This window comes from Populus nigra, chromosome 3 (assembly GCF_951802175.1).
Source record: "Populus nigra chromosome 3, ddPopNigr1.1, whole genome shotgun sequence".
Classification (NCBI taxonomy): domain Eukaryota; kingdom Viridiplantae; phylum Streptophyta; class Magnoliopsida; order Malpighiales; family Salicaceae; genus Populus; species Populus nigra.
The window spans coordinates 17,851,508-17,868,802 of record NC_084854.1 but is presented as its reverse complement, the minus strand read 5'-3'; the positions used below and the strand labels follow the sequence as shown (position 1 = coordinate 17,868,802).

At 31.1% G+C, this 17,295-nt stretch overlaps 1 protein-coding gene across 1 annotated transcript; it reads right to left on the bottom strand.

Annotated features, from left to right (window-relative positions):
* Positions 1-421: 421 nt before the first annotated feature.
* LOC133689397 (glucomannan 4-beta-mannosyltransferase 9) lies at positions 422-5,647 on the bottom strand. The gene is made up of 9 exons (XM_062109257.1): positions 4,648-5,647; positions 4,455-4,553; positions 4,060-4,312; positions 2,516-2,626; positions 2,245-2,381; positions 1,748-1,865; positions 1,422-1,617; positions 1,104-1,295; positions 422-1,006 (listed from the first exon to the last, which is right to left on the bottom strand). The coding sequence occupies exons 1-9, from the start codon at positions 4,975-4,977 to the stop codon at positions 844-846; spliced, it is 1,599 nt and encodes a 532-aa protein (XP_061965241.1). The 5' UTR covers positions 4,978-5,647; the 3' UTR covers positions 422-843.
* Positions 5,648-17,295: the final 11,648 nt, after the last annotated feature.

Below are 17,295 nucleotides of genomic sequence, written 5' to 3'. Positions count from 1 at the left end.
TTTTAGATTTTCTAGCTATCATTACTACGGTGATTAAGTTTTGGGTAGAAGCCAGTATATAGCTTGTTTAATTAAAAAAAAGATTCTTGAGGTAAAAAAAAATAAAAAAAATAAAAATAGGAGTGAGCTTGGCCCATCATCCCCTAACATCTTTTTTTTATTATTATTATTTTGTAAACTCGCGGCTTGGTTCGTTTACAAGCCCATCTATTAGAAATAACAGAGATAAACGTCATTAGCAACGGTGGCTATTTTTCCTTTACTTTTTATTAGGGCAAATCTTCACTACCCTACATAATTAGTTGTTTCCAACAGTTTGTATGACCAGACGGCAGGAAAAAGAAAATATATGAACAGAAGAACAACTAATCTATGCAAGCAAGCATTGATATCGAGCGTGAGAAGTATCGAAGAATTCAACTGTGAAACACCATTTCTATCAGCTTATTCCCTCTCGAAGCCAACGACGACTTACACAAGACAAAAAAAAAGAGGAGGACGAAAGAGCTACAAAATCTCACAATTACAACCCGTTAAAAAATGAACAGAAACTTGTATCTACTTTCCAGAAGCCGACGACTTTGGGTTGCTCCTTATGCCAACGTACGTAAAACAACATTTATGTGTTTTAATTTCCGTAATTGATTTCTGGATATTCACAGGAAAAGGAAACTAAATCTTTGGATGGAATCATATCCACTCGACTGATTAATTTTTATGCTTGAAACCTAAAAGAATGACCTTCTTCCGTCTTTTTATACAAAGCTAAATAGCAGGAAAATTCACTTTGAACAAGTAGCCCAGGCAGATGGCCAAGAATATTAGCCCAGCCTCACGAACACACTAAGAGCGGGGAACAAAGGTGCCGACACAGCCGAGCCCCACGATAAAGAAGGCGATTGCTTGCGCATAAAGGTATATGAAGTAGTGGTTTTTCCCAAAGACAACATCATAGCAACCGCAGAAGAAGAGGTAAGCTCCAGTCCCGAGCTCTAATAAATGGAGCCTGTCAACGTTCAGAGTAATTATGAATGAGCGCATAAATAGTTCTAACTTTGCTAGCTATATATTCACAGAAGAAAATTTAACACACATGTGCATACCTTTCTCCAAATCTAAATCGGGGTTTCTTGGCGGCTTTGTTAGCTTTACTCTTGAGAGCATCCCCTAGTTTCTCAGTGACAATCCACTCATTCACTCTACCAGCCTCTAGCAAGCCAATGAAGGTAGCCTTAGTGCGATGCAGTGACATGACATTCTCAAAGAGGATCCAGAAAACCAGTAAGTGGAGTGACCTGCAAGAAAAACAACAATAACATGGTGTATTAAATATCATAGAGAAGTTTTTAGCGATACATCTGCAGTTTGAGAAATTTTATGCTCCTTGAAAAGCCGATAGACAAAAGCAATACATAACCTACCTTGGGGTTCCAACTGCATTTAGAATGGTAATGATGGAAGGGATATAAACAGCTCCCCACTTAGGGACCTCGACTTCAGGCACCAAAACAGTTGCCGGCAACACAACACAGTAAAAGATAAATGTAACAAGGTGAGCTACGATCTTCCTAACCAAGAAGAAGCTGTAGATTACGTGCACTTTCTTCCACGATGTCACTTTCTGCATATTCAGTACGTAGACGAAAAATGAAATATTAGCAAATCACTTCTCTTAATTAGTTGTTTCCTCCATAATCTCTTACTTACAAAAGAATATCGAAGCCAAAAAAAAAAAAAAAAATCTAACTTGCCTTGTTTGTTATAATTTCCATTAACATTTTTCTGAAAAGGTTAGCAGGACCACAAGACCACCGGTGCTGTTGATAGCGATATGCTTTCAATGTACTGGGCAATTCATTTTTCACCTGCAGTCAAGATTGCATTAATTATGAACGCTAAATTTACTTACTATTATACTTGAAATTAATGATATTTTAAGATGAAACAATCATTTAAGCATCTTTCAAATTTTATAATAAGACATGCATACAAGTGCCTCGAAAATGAAATTAACTTTTGTAAGATTTTCAGCACATGAGCGTGTCAGAACTCAGAAGTTAATCTATTCAAGTAACTAGCACCACTATTGTTTAAGACAAACAAGACACAACTAGCATTGGTCATTTTAATAAGTTAATTAGATGTAAACTTCTATAATTTGCACCACTTTGCATATATAGGTAGCTAGGGATTAATCTTCATGTATGCAAACAACTTTTTTTATATACATAATTTACAAATTACCTTTACACTGCTAAGGTACAGGAATTCCCAGCCTTTGAGACTAGCTCGGACTGCTAGGTCCATGTCCTCCACCGTGGTCCTGTCCTTCCACCCCCCAGCTTCATTAAGCGCAGCAATTCTCCATACACCTGCCGTTCCTGCAGCATAACGCAGGATATATTTCATATTAGAACAAACTAATTGATGCCAAATGCAGCTTAACTTCAATTTCAATGAAGCTTTTTGTTACATTGATCAGCAATGCCACTGCAGTAACGTATATATGATTTACCATTGAAGCCAAAGAAGGCATACGTGGAGGAGCCCACTTCCTGTTCAACTGTAAAATGGTAATCCAGTGACATTTCTTGCATTCTTGTCATCAAGCACTCATCAGCATTCACTGCAAAACAGCACAGAAAACCATTTCCATGTCACCAACATAGCTGTCATAGATTTTGCAAATAATTACAACTCATTCTGTTTACTGCTCAAGAAAACATCAAAATCAAGTGGAGTGTCGGTCAGTAGAGACAGATTGTGACGGGCATGAGGTCCACCATTAAGTTTGCACATGCAGCTGTTAGGAATATTAAGAAGAGGGTTTTTGGTTTTGCATGTTAGACAGACAGATATACCCCTTGGGATATTCAGGAACGGCCAAACATGCCCATGCTCTCGCTTCCTCTTTTAGATTTATCAAGGGTCCATATATTACAAGGACCAAGAACCATATCCTTGGTTCGAGACACATTGGCAGCTTTTGCAGCAAAAAGCTGAAAGGCAGCATCTGCTGCTGAAAATCCATTCAGATTGCCGTATATTATGTGGACCGACAGCCATCCTTGGCGGTCCATTTACAATCAAGACCATGCATGTGTTCTAATGGTGCTGGTAGTAATAATTATTTTTTAAAATATACTTTTAAAAAATACATTAAAATTATTTGAAAATATAATTTTTTTTATTTTAAATAAAAAAATTAGGAAAGCTTAGAAAACCAATTAATAGCCTCTCTTTTTTCATGTTGAATCAAGAACACAAATTTAATCGTCGAGGACCATTTATCTTTTTTGGATGCTTTCAATTTATGATATGACGTGTTTTAAAGGGCACCGCTACCTAGCAAAATTTGAAGAGAGGAAAACATAACACAAAAAATGTGTTTCCCTGAACGTCATAAATTCCAACCTAAATTTTGTCGCAACTTGCCAGTTAAATTTGATTTAGAAATATTAAATGTCCCTCCCTGGTGGCCCACCTTACATAGCCAACAAAATTAATTAAATAAAGTTTTTTTATTTTAAAAAAACACAGAAATGCAATGAGACGATTGAGATTACGTGACAAATACTTTTAAAATAGTTTCTGCTAAAAAAACATATTAAAATATTTTATTAATTTTTAATACTAATATATTAAAATCATAAAAAATACTAAAAAAATATCAATTTAATATTTTTTAAAATAAAAATAATTTTAAAACACATTTAAAGACTGAAAAAAACACATCCTACGTCAATTTTCATCTTTTTTTTTAATACTGGTAGTGTATAATAAAGATTTGAGATGTTTTTAAAGCGCAGTTGGAGCAGTTTGGCAAGTGGGTCCAACTAAATACACAGAGCCACACATAACACGTGTCGGATCCAGATGGCAATCAAGGATTAGATGGTGTTAGATCTACGAGGTACGACCCAGCAGTGCAGCACAGCACCCAAACAAAAGACCCACCGACAATTTCTAGAGAAGAGTGAAACCAAAATTAAGCACCTAATTCAACAGTAATGGCAGCCAAATTAAGGTCGGAGAAAATAGTGATTAAAGCGAGGTTACCGAATTTCCAACGAGTCTGGACCAAACCCAATTCTGGGTTGTGGACTAGAAAGGGAATGGTGCGCCGTAAAAAATCAGGCTCAGGCTGGAAATCTGCGTCAAAAATGGCAACGTAATCGCAACTCTTCACGTAGCTTCGTTTCATGCCTTCTTTCAATGCCCCTGATTTATAACCATTTCTGCTATCTCTAATCTCATACTTTATGTTTATCCCTTTGCTCGCCCATCTCTGACACTCCAGCTCCACCATGTCCTGCATTTTGACATAATTTATTTCTTACTCTCCACCTTTCTAATTCCAAGTGCACAAATACGCTGGGAAACGGGATTAAAAGAGAATAATCCTCTTAAGATCACTAGATGAATGTCACATAGGTATATTACATGTTTGTTACCTTGATTGTTGGGTCTGTTGAATCATCGAGGACTTGAATTATGATTCGGTCTGAGGGCCAAGAAAGACCACATGCAGCTCCAATTGAAAGCTGATAAACCTGCAAGACGGATTAAAAACTATGAAAACACAAGTTTAATGATGCAAATCTAGTGGTTGTAGTCTTAATAAAGAAAGAGGAAAAAGAAAGGGACCTCTCGTTCGTTGTACATTGGGATTTGAACCAGAACCATGGGATAAGTTGAGGTCCCCGCCTCAACATCATCTTTCATGGGCTCCCATTTGTATCGCCTATCTGGTTTCCGACCAAAAAGCTTAACTAACACGATAACGATGCCCATGTAAACCCTTTCAATGAACAACATCAAAGACATGATCAAACAAATGGCAACCGCGAGCCTTAGTAGAGGAACTATCAATGGTGCTTTGATCTGGCCCCAAATCATAGCAAATTGCATTGTTACGTCATCTCTAGCACCTTGAAATGCATCAGGAATCATTTGTGTTGAGGTTAGCCTCTCCATTTGTTGCCTACTCTTGATCTATATATGATTATGTATTTAACAAGGGCACAAAAACAGAGGATGATTAACAAATGCGAAGCTAGAATAAACAGTTTTTATTGAGGAAACCCACTAGCTAGCTAGATCTGAATGTGTCTCGAAGGACCTCCTTTGACAAAAGCGAGAGAATATTTCTTTTTTTGGGTTTGTGATTTTGCTTCTGGCATACGCAACAATTAAACAACGGACACACAGAGCTGGGATGTCAGTCACTGCTCGAAAAAACCCTATTATACAGACAACCACCAAAGATAACCAGAAGAAGAAACCCTCTTGAGCTGTCAATCCACCAAAAAAAAGAAAGAAGAAGATGGAAGAAGCAGAGAACAATGAAAAGACAAATTTGTCGTGTGTGTGGTTTTTGCTCCGAAGAGAGAAAAAGAAAAATAAAAATTTGCAAAATGGAAAGGTATTTCTGCTTCAAGAAACAGAAGCAGAAACAACCCGAATAGAAATCTAGAAACAGAGAGAAGAAATAAATGAAGAGAGCATGAAAAAACGGAACAGAATAATGCCGTTTATATAAGAGGGTCTCCCTGAATTTCTCTCTCTTCCCAGTTTTTGTTTTTTATTTTTAAATCACTTCCCTCCTCTGTATTCTTTTCATCACTTCTCATTGTAAAGGGTATAGTCCTCCTCCCCCCCTCAACCACAATTACACCGCTTATTTAAAGCAAACACAAAACAGGGTGAAAATGAAGTAACTAACGGCTAGCAGCCTCCAGCATACTTATCAGACCTGGCCGGGTTCACCCCGCTACGAAGTCAAGTTTCAGATTATATGGGTTGACTTCAGTTAATTCTTCAAAAAAATTTAAAAAAATATTTAAATATTTTATATAAAAAAATTTAAAAATAATTTATATGAATATAGATTAGATATATTATAAATAATAAAATTTAATTTTTTTTTAATTTTACATTGAAAAGATACTATATTAGTATGTTATCCTTTTAAGCTGAAGTAATTAAACCAAAAAGATTTTTTATTCTACATTGAAAAAATATAATTTTTTTATATAGTTAAATAAAACATTCTTTTAATATTTATATAGTAAATTTTAAAAATAGTTAATAATCAACTAAAAATTATATATAAAAAAGATGGATCTGTTGCTAGGAAAAAAAACATGTTTGAAAAAAAAACCTCGAGTTAGCTAAGTTTTGTCGGATCGCCCAATTCACAGGTCAATCAAAATTTTACTCATCTCAGTTTTTTGTCATATCCAGATCAATTTAGTATCGGGCCAACCTGATCTCGGGTCAGTTCATGATTTTATTTTTAATAAATAGATTTCAATGTAATTATAACTCTTATGGGTTAAAATATCTAATCATTTAGGAGGTGGATCAGTCCCTCATTCTTTTAGTCACCCGATTTTTCCTCACATGGAAAAATATAGCATTGAAATGGACGGAGCATCTAGACCGCGAGGCTCATCGATGCATTACGGTTGTCGATTTTCTATGCGCTGGAAACTTGCCCTCTCTGATTTCATGTTCTTAATTGGAAATATAAACGTTATTATTTTTATCTTTTTTTGGAAATCATCACAACAAGAAGGAACATGATATTATAGTTTCTAGATTAAGAAATCATCTATTTTTATCATAAAATACCAAATTAAAAGAGAAAAAAGGGAAATAATTAAGTTTGAAAGAGAGAGAAAGGAGACTACCATTATTCCTTTCATAATTATTATCAAGATAATTTAATTTTTAAATCTCCAAATTAATCTACATTGACATGATTGGTTTCTTTACTGATTCAAATAAATAATACCACGTAGGACGAGCACCAATAACTATTAAAAATAAAAATAAAAATAAAAATAAAAATAAAAAACATATAGTGACTTGTCATATTCTATTTTTTAAAGCAGAGCAAAACCTGTCCATGTGCAAGCTTCATAGTCAATGTACTATCTAAAGTCATGTTTGTGTGCATGTTTGGCTGCCGGTTGTTCTATGTGTTGGCTGTAATCTTCTATTTGCACGTTACGCAACTGTTTCTATTTTATTTTATTTATTTACGAGATCGAGTGGATTAATTAAGATTGAAATGAACGGCAAGTTACTGAAAATACAGTCTGAAAACAGAATCCATTCTATTCTACCTTCAGAGCATATAGAACAGCTTACCTCTGTTTCATTAGACTCCACAATTTCAGTCGGAAATGAGAAGATACATGGAAATCGCCCTCAGCAAAAGGTTTATACGCCCCCAATTACCTACCGACATGTAATTGTGGGTCTTTTTCATTAAATAAATAAAAAAAGGCCATGTCTTGAAACTATATATTTTTTCTTTAATTTATGTTTTGATACATCATTTTTTCTTTAATTTAGTCTTTTTACATTGCAATAATATGGGTTTAATTAAGCTTGGTTGGTTGTTTTTTCTGTCCACAAATAAAGACCTCGAGATATTAAGGGAATATTTCGTTGTTTGATTTCATAAAATAAAATAAAATGTTATTAATTTATAACAATTAAAAATTTAAAGACTAAATTTAAGATTTTGACAAATATTTAGCACTTTAATTTTGTCCCATTAGAGATTAGATTAGAGATTAGGTTGCATTGTCGGTGCAAAAATCTTGCCAGGATTCTTCCCAAGCTCTCAGTGTGGAGAAAAGAATGCCAAACATGCTTCACCAATATTTGATATCATGGGTGAAGATGATGACAAAGAGGGAAAAACCAACCGTCCCAGAGTAAATTTCTTCTCCCTCAATCCAAACAACACCCTTTTTATCATGGATTTTCTCACCCGGATATTATAACTGGAAGTTGTGGGTCCTATTCTCTCACTTTAAAAAAATAAACTAAAGTTCATTGTTTTGTGATTTTATGAAAATTACTTTTTAAATTTTTTCATGGACTTTGTTTTCAGAAAATATTTTCATTTTATTTTTGATAAAAAATACTTTATAGAAATTATAAAATTTTAAAAATATTATGTTATTTATTGATTATATCAGATTTGATTTTCAAACTTTTGATTGTTATATATTTTGTTTTGAATCTTTTTTTTTTTCAATTTCATTCCTTAGAATTTGACTTAATTTTATTTTTATACCAACTTTAATTCTTATTTTTATTATTTTTATTTTCTTTTCTCTTAATATTTTCTTAATTGAAATTTTTATCTATAAGATTTGGTCCTTATTTTTTTTATTGTTATTTATTTTATTTGAAATAATTTATGAAATTATAATTTTTTTAATTTCATCATCTTTCAACTTTTTTATCTGATAGATTTGATTTTTATTATTTTGATTGTTATTTATTTTATTCAAGATAATTTATGAAATTAATTTTTTTTTTCTATTTTATTCTCATTCAACCTTTTAATTTGTAAAATTTTTTCTTATTATTTTAATAAACTTGAAAAAAATATTAATAATTTATTTTTCAGCTCATTTTTCATAAAGTAGCCAAACACCGGAAAATATTTTTCAATTTATTTTTTATGATACTATCAAATATCAAAAAATAAATTACTTTTTAAAACTCTATTTTTCAAAGAAATTACTTTTAAAAAATTTATTTTCCAACAAATAAACTAATAAACTGGACAAGATAAAAATATAAATACTTCCAGCTCCAGGCACAACGACTGGAACCAGGTCGTCACAAATGTTTTCTCACCACTTCTCTTGCCCTCATCAAATTTGTATCTTTTATAGATCAAGAATATCGATGCTGCAATTAACGATGGCTGCTCATTCTCATACTAGTCGCCCATCAACAGTGAGCTCCTCCGCATCTGTCCGGAGTAGCAAGATTTCTCACGGTGACTTTGAAAATGCAAGAAATGATCTTATTTCTATTTTTGAATCGCCGAACTAGGACTTTACAGACCCATATAAATTGGAATCTGTTCTAAATAAACTATATAAATATCTTGGCTAACTTATATTTTTATGAATCAATGAAATAAAATTAAAAAAAGAAGAAGATGATTCCTAGTGGCTAGAAGATACTGTAACTTTTGATCTAACCATAGATCGAGATAAAAATTTTGTAGAACATTCATGAGATTTAGTTCAATGAAAAACTCTGTTAATTTGGGGGTTCATCCACTACATGGATTTCAAAAATTAGGATAGGAAGATCTTGTTTTGCCAACGTTTTTTTTTATTTTTCTGGGTTTTTTGTGTTATTTCGGATTTTAAGTTATTTTCTTTAATATTTTAGGATTATGATATTATTACCTGGTTTATATCGGTTTTCTAACCTATAAAAGTCATCGTAAACATTTTTATAAGGCATGTATCATTAGATTTTATTTCAAAATAATAAATTATAAATTTAGAGTTTAGATCTGTAATTTGTTTTTGCTCAACAAATCTATAGGCCTTATTGTGAGAAATAGGCAAGCTATTTCAAACCTCATGGATGTTGTGACAAGATGGTGTGATGAACCAGACACTTTAGGCATCAAAAGATCTCATGCTTAACAACAAGAGCAAGAAAAACCACTCTTCCATCAACAAATTCACGACCTCCTTTCAAAGGTGAGTCACTGGAAAAAAGACGAATGGCCTTATCAAGGAATGAGGCCATGCTTCTGTCACGCTACACAACTCTAGGCCATATCCATGCAATCTTTCCTTTGTGTTGGTCCGAAACAAGATCATAGGTTTTTTTTTTTTTTTTAATTTAGGGTGTTCAGACAGCTTACACGTACCACAACTAATCCTCGAACCCAACAAGATCATAGGTTTTGATTTGATTACTCGTCAATATCTTGATCGATGTACTTCTGCCGTCGCTTTTAACACCTCATGGGGGCTAAATATTTCAGCAAACGACCATCTTTATCTCCATTGAAGAGGTCATTATTTGTCAAAACGAGCTTTCAAGCCCTTAACTTTTTCCTAGAAACTTTCATTGTAGAATTACTCCGGTTAGATTTTAACTCTTCACGCCAAATAGCGGGCTAGTTTAGTGTCGGCTTAAGTGTATTGACCTTATTTATGGTAGGATATATGTCATGTAGATGATTAGATGGTTTCTCGTGGTATTGTCTTTGTGTGAGTAAATATTTTTAATTTATTAATAAAAATTTATTTATTTTTAATATTCATTAAATATTTGATTAATAAATCTAGAATAAAGATAAAATCACAATAATACTTTGTAAAGAAAATTATAAAGTTATTGTAAGTATGGAATTCCTACTGCATCAAACATTACTCATAAAATGTTATATTTTTACAAAGCCTAATTTTTCTTAAAAAACTAATTTTAAAAAAGAAAATAAGTAAAAAAACAATGATATCAATCCATGTTAACTTTTCAAACAAAAATTAAAATAATCAATTATACAAAAAGATCCCCAAAAAATATCAATTGAAAGAATAAAAATTGAAATTGAAATTGAAAAATAAATAAATTAGAGGACACTGATTTTTTTTATTGAAGCGTGAAATTGAAAAGAAAAATCAGTTTAACTTAAGGACAAAAAAAATTAAAAGAATGAGAATCAGATTAAAAAAAATAGCACATCACAAACTTGGATTCAAGGATAAAATTAAAAATAAATCAAAATTTTATAAAAAAATCAAAAATAAAAATTAAAAATAAAAAAAATAAGGATCAAGTTTGAAATGTCAATAAATAAAAGGACAACTTTGAGATTTGGATGGCTAGTACAAGTTTTCAGTGGAGGATAGAAAAAATAGAAAAAAAAAAAAAAAAAAAACATTGCTGGTGATAAATCGTCCCACACTCGTTGCCATGTGCCACATTAATAAGAAGAAGATGTCGTGACTATTCTAATGATACAATTAAAGGAATTTTTTTATTGTCGTATGACATCTTAGGCACCATCTAAAGATATTGGAAGCTTTTTACAAGCTAGCTGGCACCAACCTATTTTTCCTACCCGTTTATCCTAGTATTTATACTTGTTCTGTTTTTAATTTTGATCCTTTAAAACTTAATTGTTTTGAACTGGTCAATTTTTATTCTATTTTTTGCAAAACTGATTATTATTCAAGCATCAAAAACTTCCCTCGACATTGCAAGATCTTAGTATGAAGGTGACCCAAAAAACTATCAAGACAAATCCTAAATTAAGCCAATTTAAATGGATCATATTGAAAAAAATAATCAAATCGAGGGATAAAAATAAAAGGGATGAACCTTTCCTGCTCATGCATTTTAGTCTTTGATTTTGGCAATAAAAATGTGCTGAATATTTATATTTTTAAAATTTTATCCTCATAATTTTAATTATTTTAAATTAATAAAATTTAATTTAATTTCAACAAACCGAATATCAAATGAGAAAAAAAAAATTCTGACATGGCATGATCCCCTGGCCAAGGCAGACACAAAGTTTAATCCCAAAAAAACTGCAACACCAAAGAATAAAAAAAAAAAAATTGAGTTCCAAATATGGAAAAATATCTCAAGTACTGAGATAAAAAAAAAAAAGAAAAAAAAGAGAGGAAAGATTATGTGAGGACTTTTGTCACGGGCCTTAGTTTTCATACTTAAATAATATGAAAATGATACGACTCATGAAAGAGGAAATGCATTAAATTGGTGGTGATTCTTTCTATCCCTGTTGTATTCACTTGTTATCATAATTTTAAAATGTTTAATTGAATTTTTTTAATTCCTGAATTATTGAAGTTGTGTTAGATCTTTTAACAATATTAAAACTAAATTGTCACAAGAAATCATATAGCTTGTTAAGATGATTTTGCCCTTCTTTTAACAAATCATATAGCTAGTTAGTGGGGTAATATTGTTTTCTCACTAGGGTTGAATGGTCATTTTCATATTGATTGAAGATAAATTAGTGTTTTTACATTTACAATGCATAATAAAATGAATAAAATACTTTTAAAATCAAAGATTTTAAAGCTAATGCTTAGTGACGTATTTGTATTTTTAATTTTATGAAAAGTAAAATAACTTAAATGCATTTAAAAGTTGATTTTTCTTAAGCTTATGTCTAGGAGTTTTTTTTATTGTTGTCAATTTTGTTTAGGAGAAATTTTGTAATTCAGTAAACATAAGTATTATAATTGAAAAGAAGCTACTAACATCTGCAGTGCATGCATTAGCGCCCAAGCAGCCCTCGTGCCCTTCAAGTTACGCATGTTTGAATCGTTTAAACATCGCCTCCATGATAAGACGGCACGCGTGGGCATCAGACATCTAGTTCAACGCAATCTATTGGTGGCTTTTTTTTTCTTCCTCTCACCTCCTCGATTTCTGTGTGTTCTTTTAAATTCTTAAAGCAATCCTTCAATTTGTAATTCCTTTAGATTTGATATATATTCTTTTGATTACTAATTTTTTTATTTGAAATAATTTATAAATTTAGAATTATGTTTCAATTTCATCCCTCTTTAATTTTTTTATCTTTCAAGTTTGGTCCTCATTCTTTTTATTTCTATTTGTTTGATTTGAGATAATTTTTTAGATTGATTTTTTCTTACAACTCCATCCTTCTTATGTATTTTTTTTCCTATAAAATTTGATCCTCATTCTTTTGATTGCTATTTTTTTCACTTTGACAATTATTTTAAATTGATTTTTTTTCCCGATATCATCCTTCAACATTCAATTGGTTGGGAATTGAGTTTCTTGATTGAGTCTGGGTTTAGAATTTCATAAATTTCGAGTTTTAGAGATTAACTTAGGTTTAAGAGGTTCACTCGGGTTTGTTTGATTTTTTAGACTTTAACATTTATTCAATTGGAGATCGAGCTTTGTTAATTTTTATATTTGTTTCTTGTAGGATGTTTAAGTGATTTAGAAATTCACTCGAATTATCTTGGGTTTTTTTTTATTGTTCATTGTTAAATTTAGATTTTTTTAAAGATATATCATTTAATTTAATTGATTACAAATAAGTATGAAATGCTCACTTCATGATATTTTGTTAACTCATATTTTTTAATTTCATCATTTAGCATTTATTTAATTGAAGATCAGGTTCCATTATTATTTTTATTTGCTTCATGTAAGATTTTTCACTGATTTTGAAAATGACCCTTAACAAAAATAAGATCTTCTTCTTCATGAGCCATTCTCATGTGGTGCCATAGAGACGCCAAAAGGCTATGCTGGTGTGCCCGAATTCGCGGTCTCCTCCTCTAACCAGCGCAGTTCCTCCCTGGTGAACCGGAGCTCCTCCGTGTTCATTCAGAGTTCTCGTTGTAAGCGTCCCTCAGAGAAAGAGAAATCGTTAGGTCCTCGCTCCTACTCCTGAGCTGGAGGAAAGTTTAGATCTTGAAGCAGGAGGGTATATGTTAATAGAACTCGACTAAGAAGTAAGAAGGAAAGGCTTGAAGCCGGAAAGAAAGGGCTTTCAGAGAGGGCTTTCTCGATTTCATGCTGGAAGTTTCTTTCTTTCTCGTTCCACTCGCTCCTCTACAGGTGTTCGCGCTGCTTGACGCCCTTCTTCTCTAAGTTCTGTTCTTTTAACTCCTTTTGCTTCTGCTTCATCAAATGTTATTTTAGATTTTTTTATTTGTTGTTTTTTATTAGATTTTTTTTAAAGATGTTTTTTTAAATTAAATTAATTGATTAAATATAAATATACAATGTTTATTTTATGATATTTTATTTAATTTGATTAAATATAAACAAGAAGAACGATCTATTAACCACTGAAAAGATTTCTCTTTTTTTTTCAGTGTAAAAAAAAATAATTTTGGATGCAGCTGCCGACGTACCGCGTGCGTTAAAGTCTACATACAGGATCAGAAAAAAAAAATAATTTAAAACATAAACAATATATACCACGTGGAGAAACTCGCAGCAGGACATATAATAAAAGGATCTGCTCAACCGTAGCCATTCGGGGGCGCAACCGTATTCATGATGATCAATGCGGCGTTTCGTGTAGACTTTTTATTATTTTAATCAGTTTTATTTTGACTTGGGGCGTTAATGTAAGAATCCACATTTTCATTGTATCGGCCTATAATTGGATCCAGCTATCATTTAAGGGACCGTTTGGGAACGCGGCTGCGGCCGCGTTCCCAAAAAATTTGAAAACTTTTTGTTTTTTTTTTTGTTAAAATTTAATATGGTTTGTACGTTTTGGATCGTTTTGATGTGCTGATGTCAAAAATGATTTTTAAAAAATGAAAAAACATCGTTGGCATGTATTTTGGCACGAAAAGTTATTTGAAAAGCACCCGCAACCACACTGCCAAACACGCTCTAATTATTATTTTCCAAATTCAGTTATACTTCGTAATCATTCCATTTGGACGTCTCGACTTTTTAGTTAATTTACTCGAGCTCCAGAGAAAAATAGCAGGTATGCGTAGGAATGTGATCAAATAAAAAATTAAAAAGAAAAAAATATTACGAAGAAATGCACACAAAAGCACTTGTGAATATAATAAATAAAGCACTTGTGGGCCGGCATACTTTACCTATAAAAAAAGGAAGTCAGACCTCTTTTTTTTTTTTTTTTAATGTTAAGGGACTAAAAACGTGTCATCCCCCTCATTTTTTTTTAATTTTTTTTAAAGTCTTTTACTTTGTTAGATGACATATAATCTATATTCTTAGATTTTGACCAGAGTGGTGGAAAAATCATGCACTAGGTTTTTCAAACAAAAAAATAATTTCTAATTTATTTTAATTCAAAAATACTAAAAACACAACTTTAAAATCTCAGTAAACTAATCTATTTTTTTTTAACATAATGAAAAGAAAATTAAAAAAAAAACACATCAATGAACTCATGATACAATGAATGATTTTTTGTGTTCTTTAGAACATGGCTAACAATTACTTTCTCTCTCTCTCTCTTTTTTCTAGCGATTCCCTCTCTTATCTCTCTATTTCAAGAATTAAAATATAAACAAAATAAATTTTTAGACTAAAATATAAATATGTTAGAAAACAAGGAGTAAAAATAAAAAATAAAAATTATAGGGAAAAAAAGTGCCTCAGCTACAATAGAAAAAGAAAAGATAAGAAAAAAGAGGCTGGGATTTTGTTTTAGCATCTATTTTAATCCCTAGAGTTTTAATTATGTCAAATCAATAAAATTGAATTTGATTTTTTCAAATCAAGCATTAATTTAATGCTAGAACCTTTTATTAACATTGAGAGAAAAGATTCTGAAGTTAACCAAAACAAACTATCAAGCTTAATTCTAGATAAATTACAGGTGAAAGAATCATGTTAAAAAAACAAGTAACCAAAGAAAAATAAAATGACAAAAAAAGAAAGAAAATATTGTATGAAACCATAATGAATATCCTCGTAGACTATAATATATCCTGAGACCTTTTAGTTTTTATTTTTTAAATTTAAATTTAATGGTGTAACATCCCTAACTTTTAAAAACTATTTTTCTACAACAATGACCTTTAAGTAATGCAAAAACCCATGGTGATTTTTTTTTGCATGTACCCTACCAAAATTTCGACATAGTTTTTTCTATACTAGGAGCATACCAAGTAATCGACAATTTCTTTTATATCATAAGTCAATACTATAGTCAAAGTCCAATCATCTTGGACTTTTCTCTCATCAACACAACTCAAAGATTTTTTTTGCATGTACCCTACTGAAATTTCGACATTTTGACATAGTTTTTTCTATTCTAGGAGCGTACCAAGTAATTAGCAATTTCTTTTATATCATAAGTCAATACTATAGTCAAAGTCCAATCATCTTGGACTTTTCTCTCATCAACACAACTGAAAGATAGCATACATCTAATTTTCATGAAATTTGAATAGAAATGATTTACACATAATTTTATATAGCATACTTCATTAAATGGTTAATGGGGATTAAAATTTAGAATAAGGTCATCTTTAGGATCTTATCTTAAATAATATAAAATTCAATATTGATACACTAAATTTAAAAAGGATTACAAAATATTAATATGCATAATTTTTAAAACATGATTACAAATCCAAAATGAAATACCCAAAATTATGATACATATCAATTTAAAATCTTCAAATTACAATATTTAATTCTATAACAAAAGGTGGCGCTATAAGAATCTACTGGTCGGCTCTGGAATGAGAGAAACCTGACAATTATATAATTTTATTATTTAAAAAACAAAGCTAATCCAATAAAAATAATTAATGATAAGGGATAAAAAAAAAATCAAGTGCTGATGGGCTAGGTCCACATGCATGGTCTAAATGAAAAATCCAAGGTCCACACCCGCATTCTTTTTATTTTGACCTTATAGGTTGCTTTCCATTACAACTGACATGTCACTAAATAGGCTACTTATTAAAATATATGCACCACTGTGGTCGTTCGAAAACTAAGAGGATTTGGCCTAAAAATCTATTTTTCAAATCATTTTCACCTAAAAGAATCTCAAAACACTATAAAAACCTCAATAAACCACTTAACAACCAAAACACCTTAAAATCACTCAAAAAAAATGAAAATCAACCAAATAAAAAATATAAACGAAACTCAATCTATTTTTTCAAGCATGTTTATAGGAAAATCACCACCATTAAAATCTCTTCGTCAAATGAAGCTCGTTGACACCAAGAATGACAAGTTTCGTCACCAAAAAGTAATCATCCACCAACTTTCTCTCTTACAACGTTTTAGATGACTTTATCTTCCATCTCTCTAACTCAAGGATTGAAATGTTAAGAAAATAAACTTTTAAATTAAAATTAAAATTTCAAAAATGGGCTAAGGAGTATGAAAAAGAAAATTAGGTGGACTAAACATAACCTTTTCTAGAGAATTTGAGTTTGGCTATGAGATTTCTATTTGTTTTACACTTTAGTCTTCTTTTATTGAATTGTTTTTTTCTGTAATAAATTTTAATAAATTGGTAATTAATTCGGGCATAAAAGAATACAATTAAAACAAGAAATAAGGGTGAAAACAAAAACAAAAACAACTATTGTGAATTATTATAGTGTTTTACCACAACATTTTAGTATATTTTGTAATACCAAGTTATCTTTTGTCCCTTTTTCGGTCTTTTATTTTTCAGTTACAATCAATTCACTAGGGTAACATGAGTAGGCAAAACTCTTCTTAGGTCACTACAACCTTTATTTACAAGAGCTATTAATAACAGGTGCCTATTTTTACTACAAATATAACAAATAAATTACCAATTTTTTTAAAGTGATATTATTTGTAAGCCTCAACCACGCATTTTTTAATATCTCAACATGGATGAACTCCTTATGTTGATATATGATGCAAAAGCTTTTTTTCTTAAGAAATAAATATTTTTCTTAATTTATTTATATTATTATGGTTTTTTGTGTGGGT

Excerpts from the sequence above, each read along its gene's own strand:
- LOC133689397 (XM_062109257.1), bottom strand. The coding sequence starts at position 4,977 with ATGGAGAGGCTAACCTCAACACAAATGATTCCTGATGCATTTCAAGGT. Across the intron at positions 4,313-4,454 it reads CAACAGACCCAACAATCAAG|GACATGGTGGAGCTGGAGTG; the intron begins GTAACAAACATG and ends GTCAAAATGCAG. Across the intron at positions 1,866-2,244 it reads TGTACCTTAGCAGTGTAAAG|GTGAAAAATGAATTGCCCAG; the intron begins GTAATTTGTAAA and ends TCTTGACTGCAG.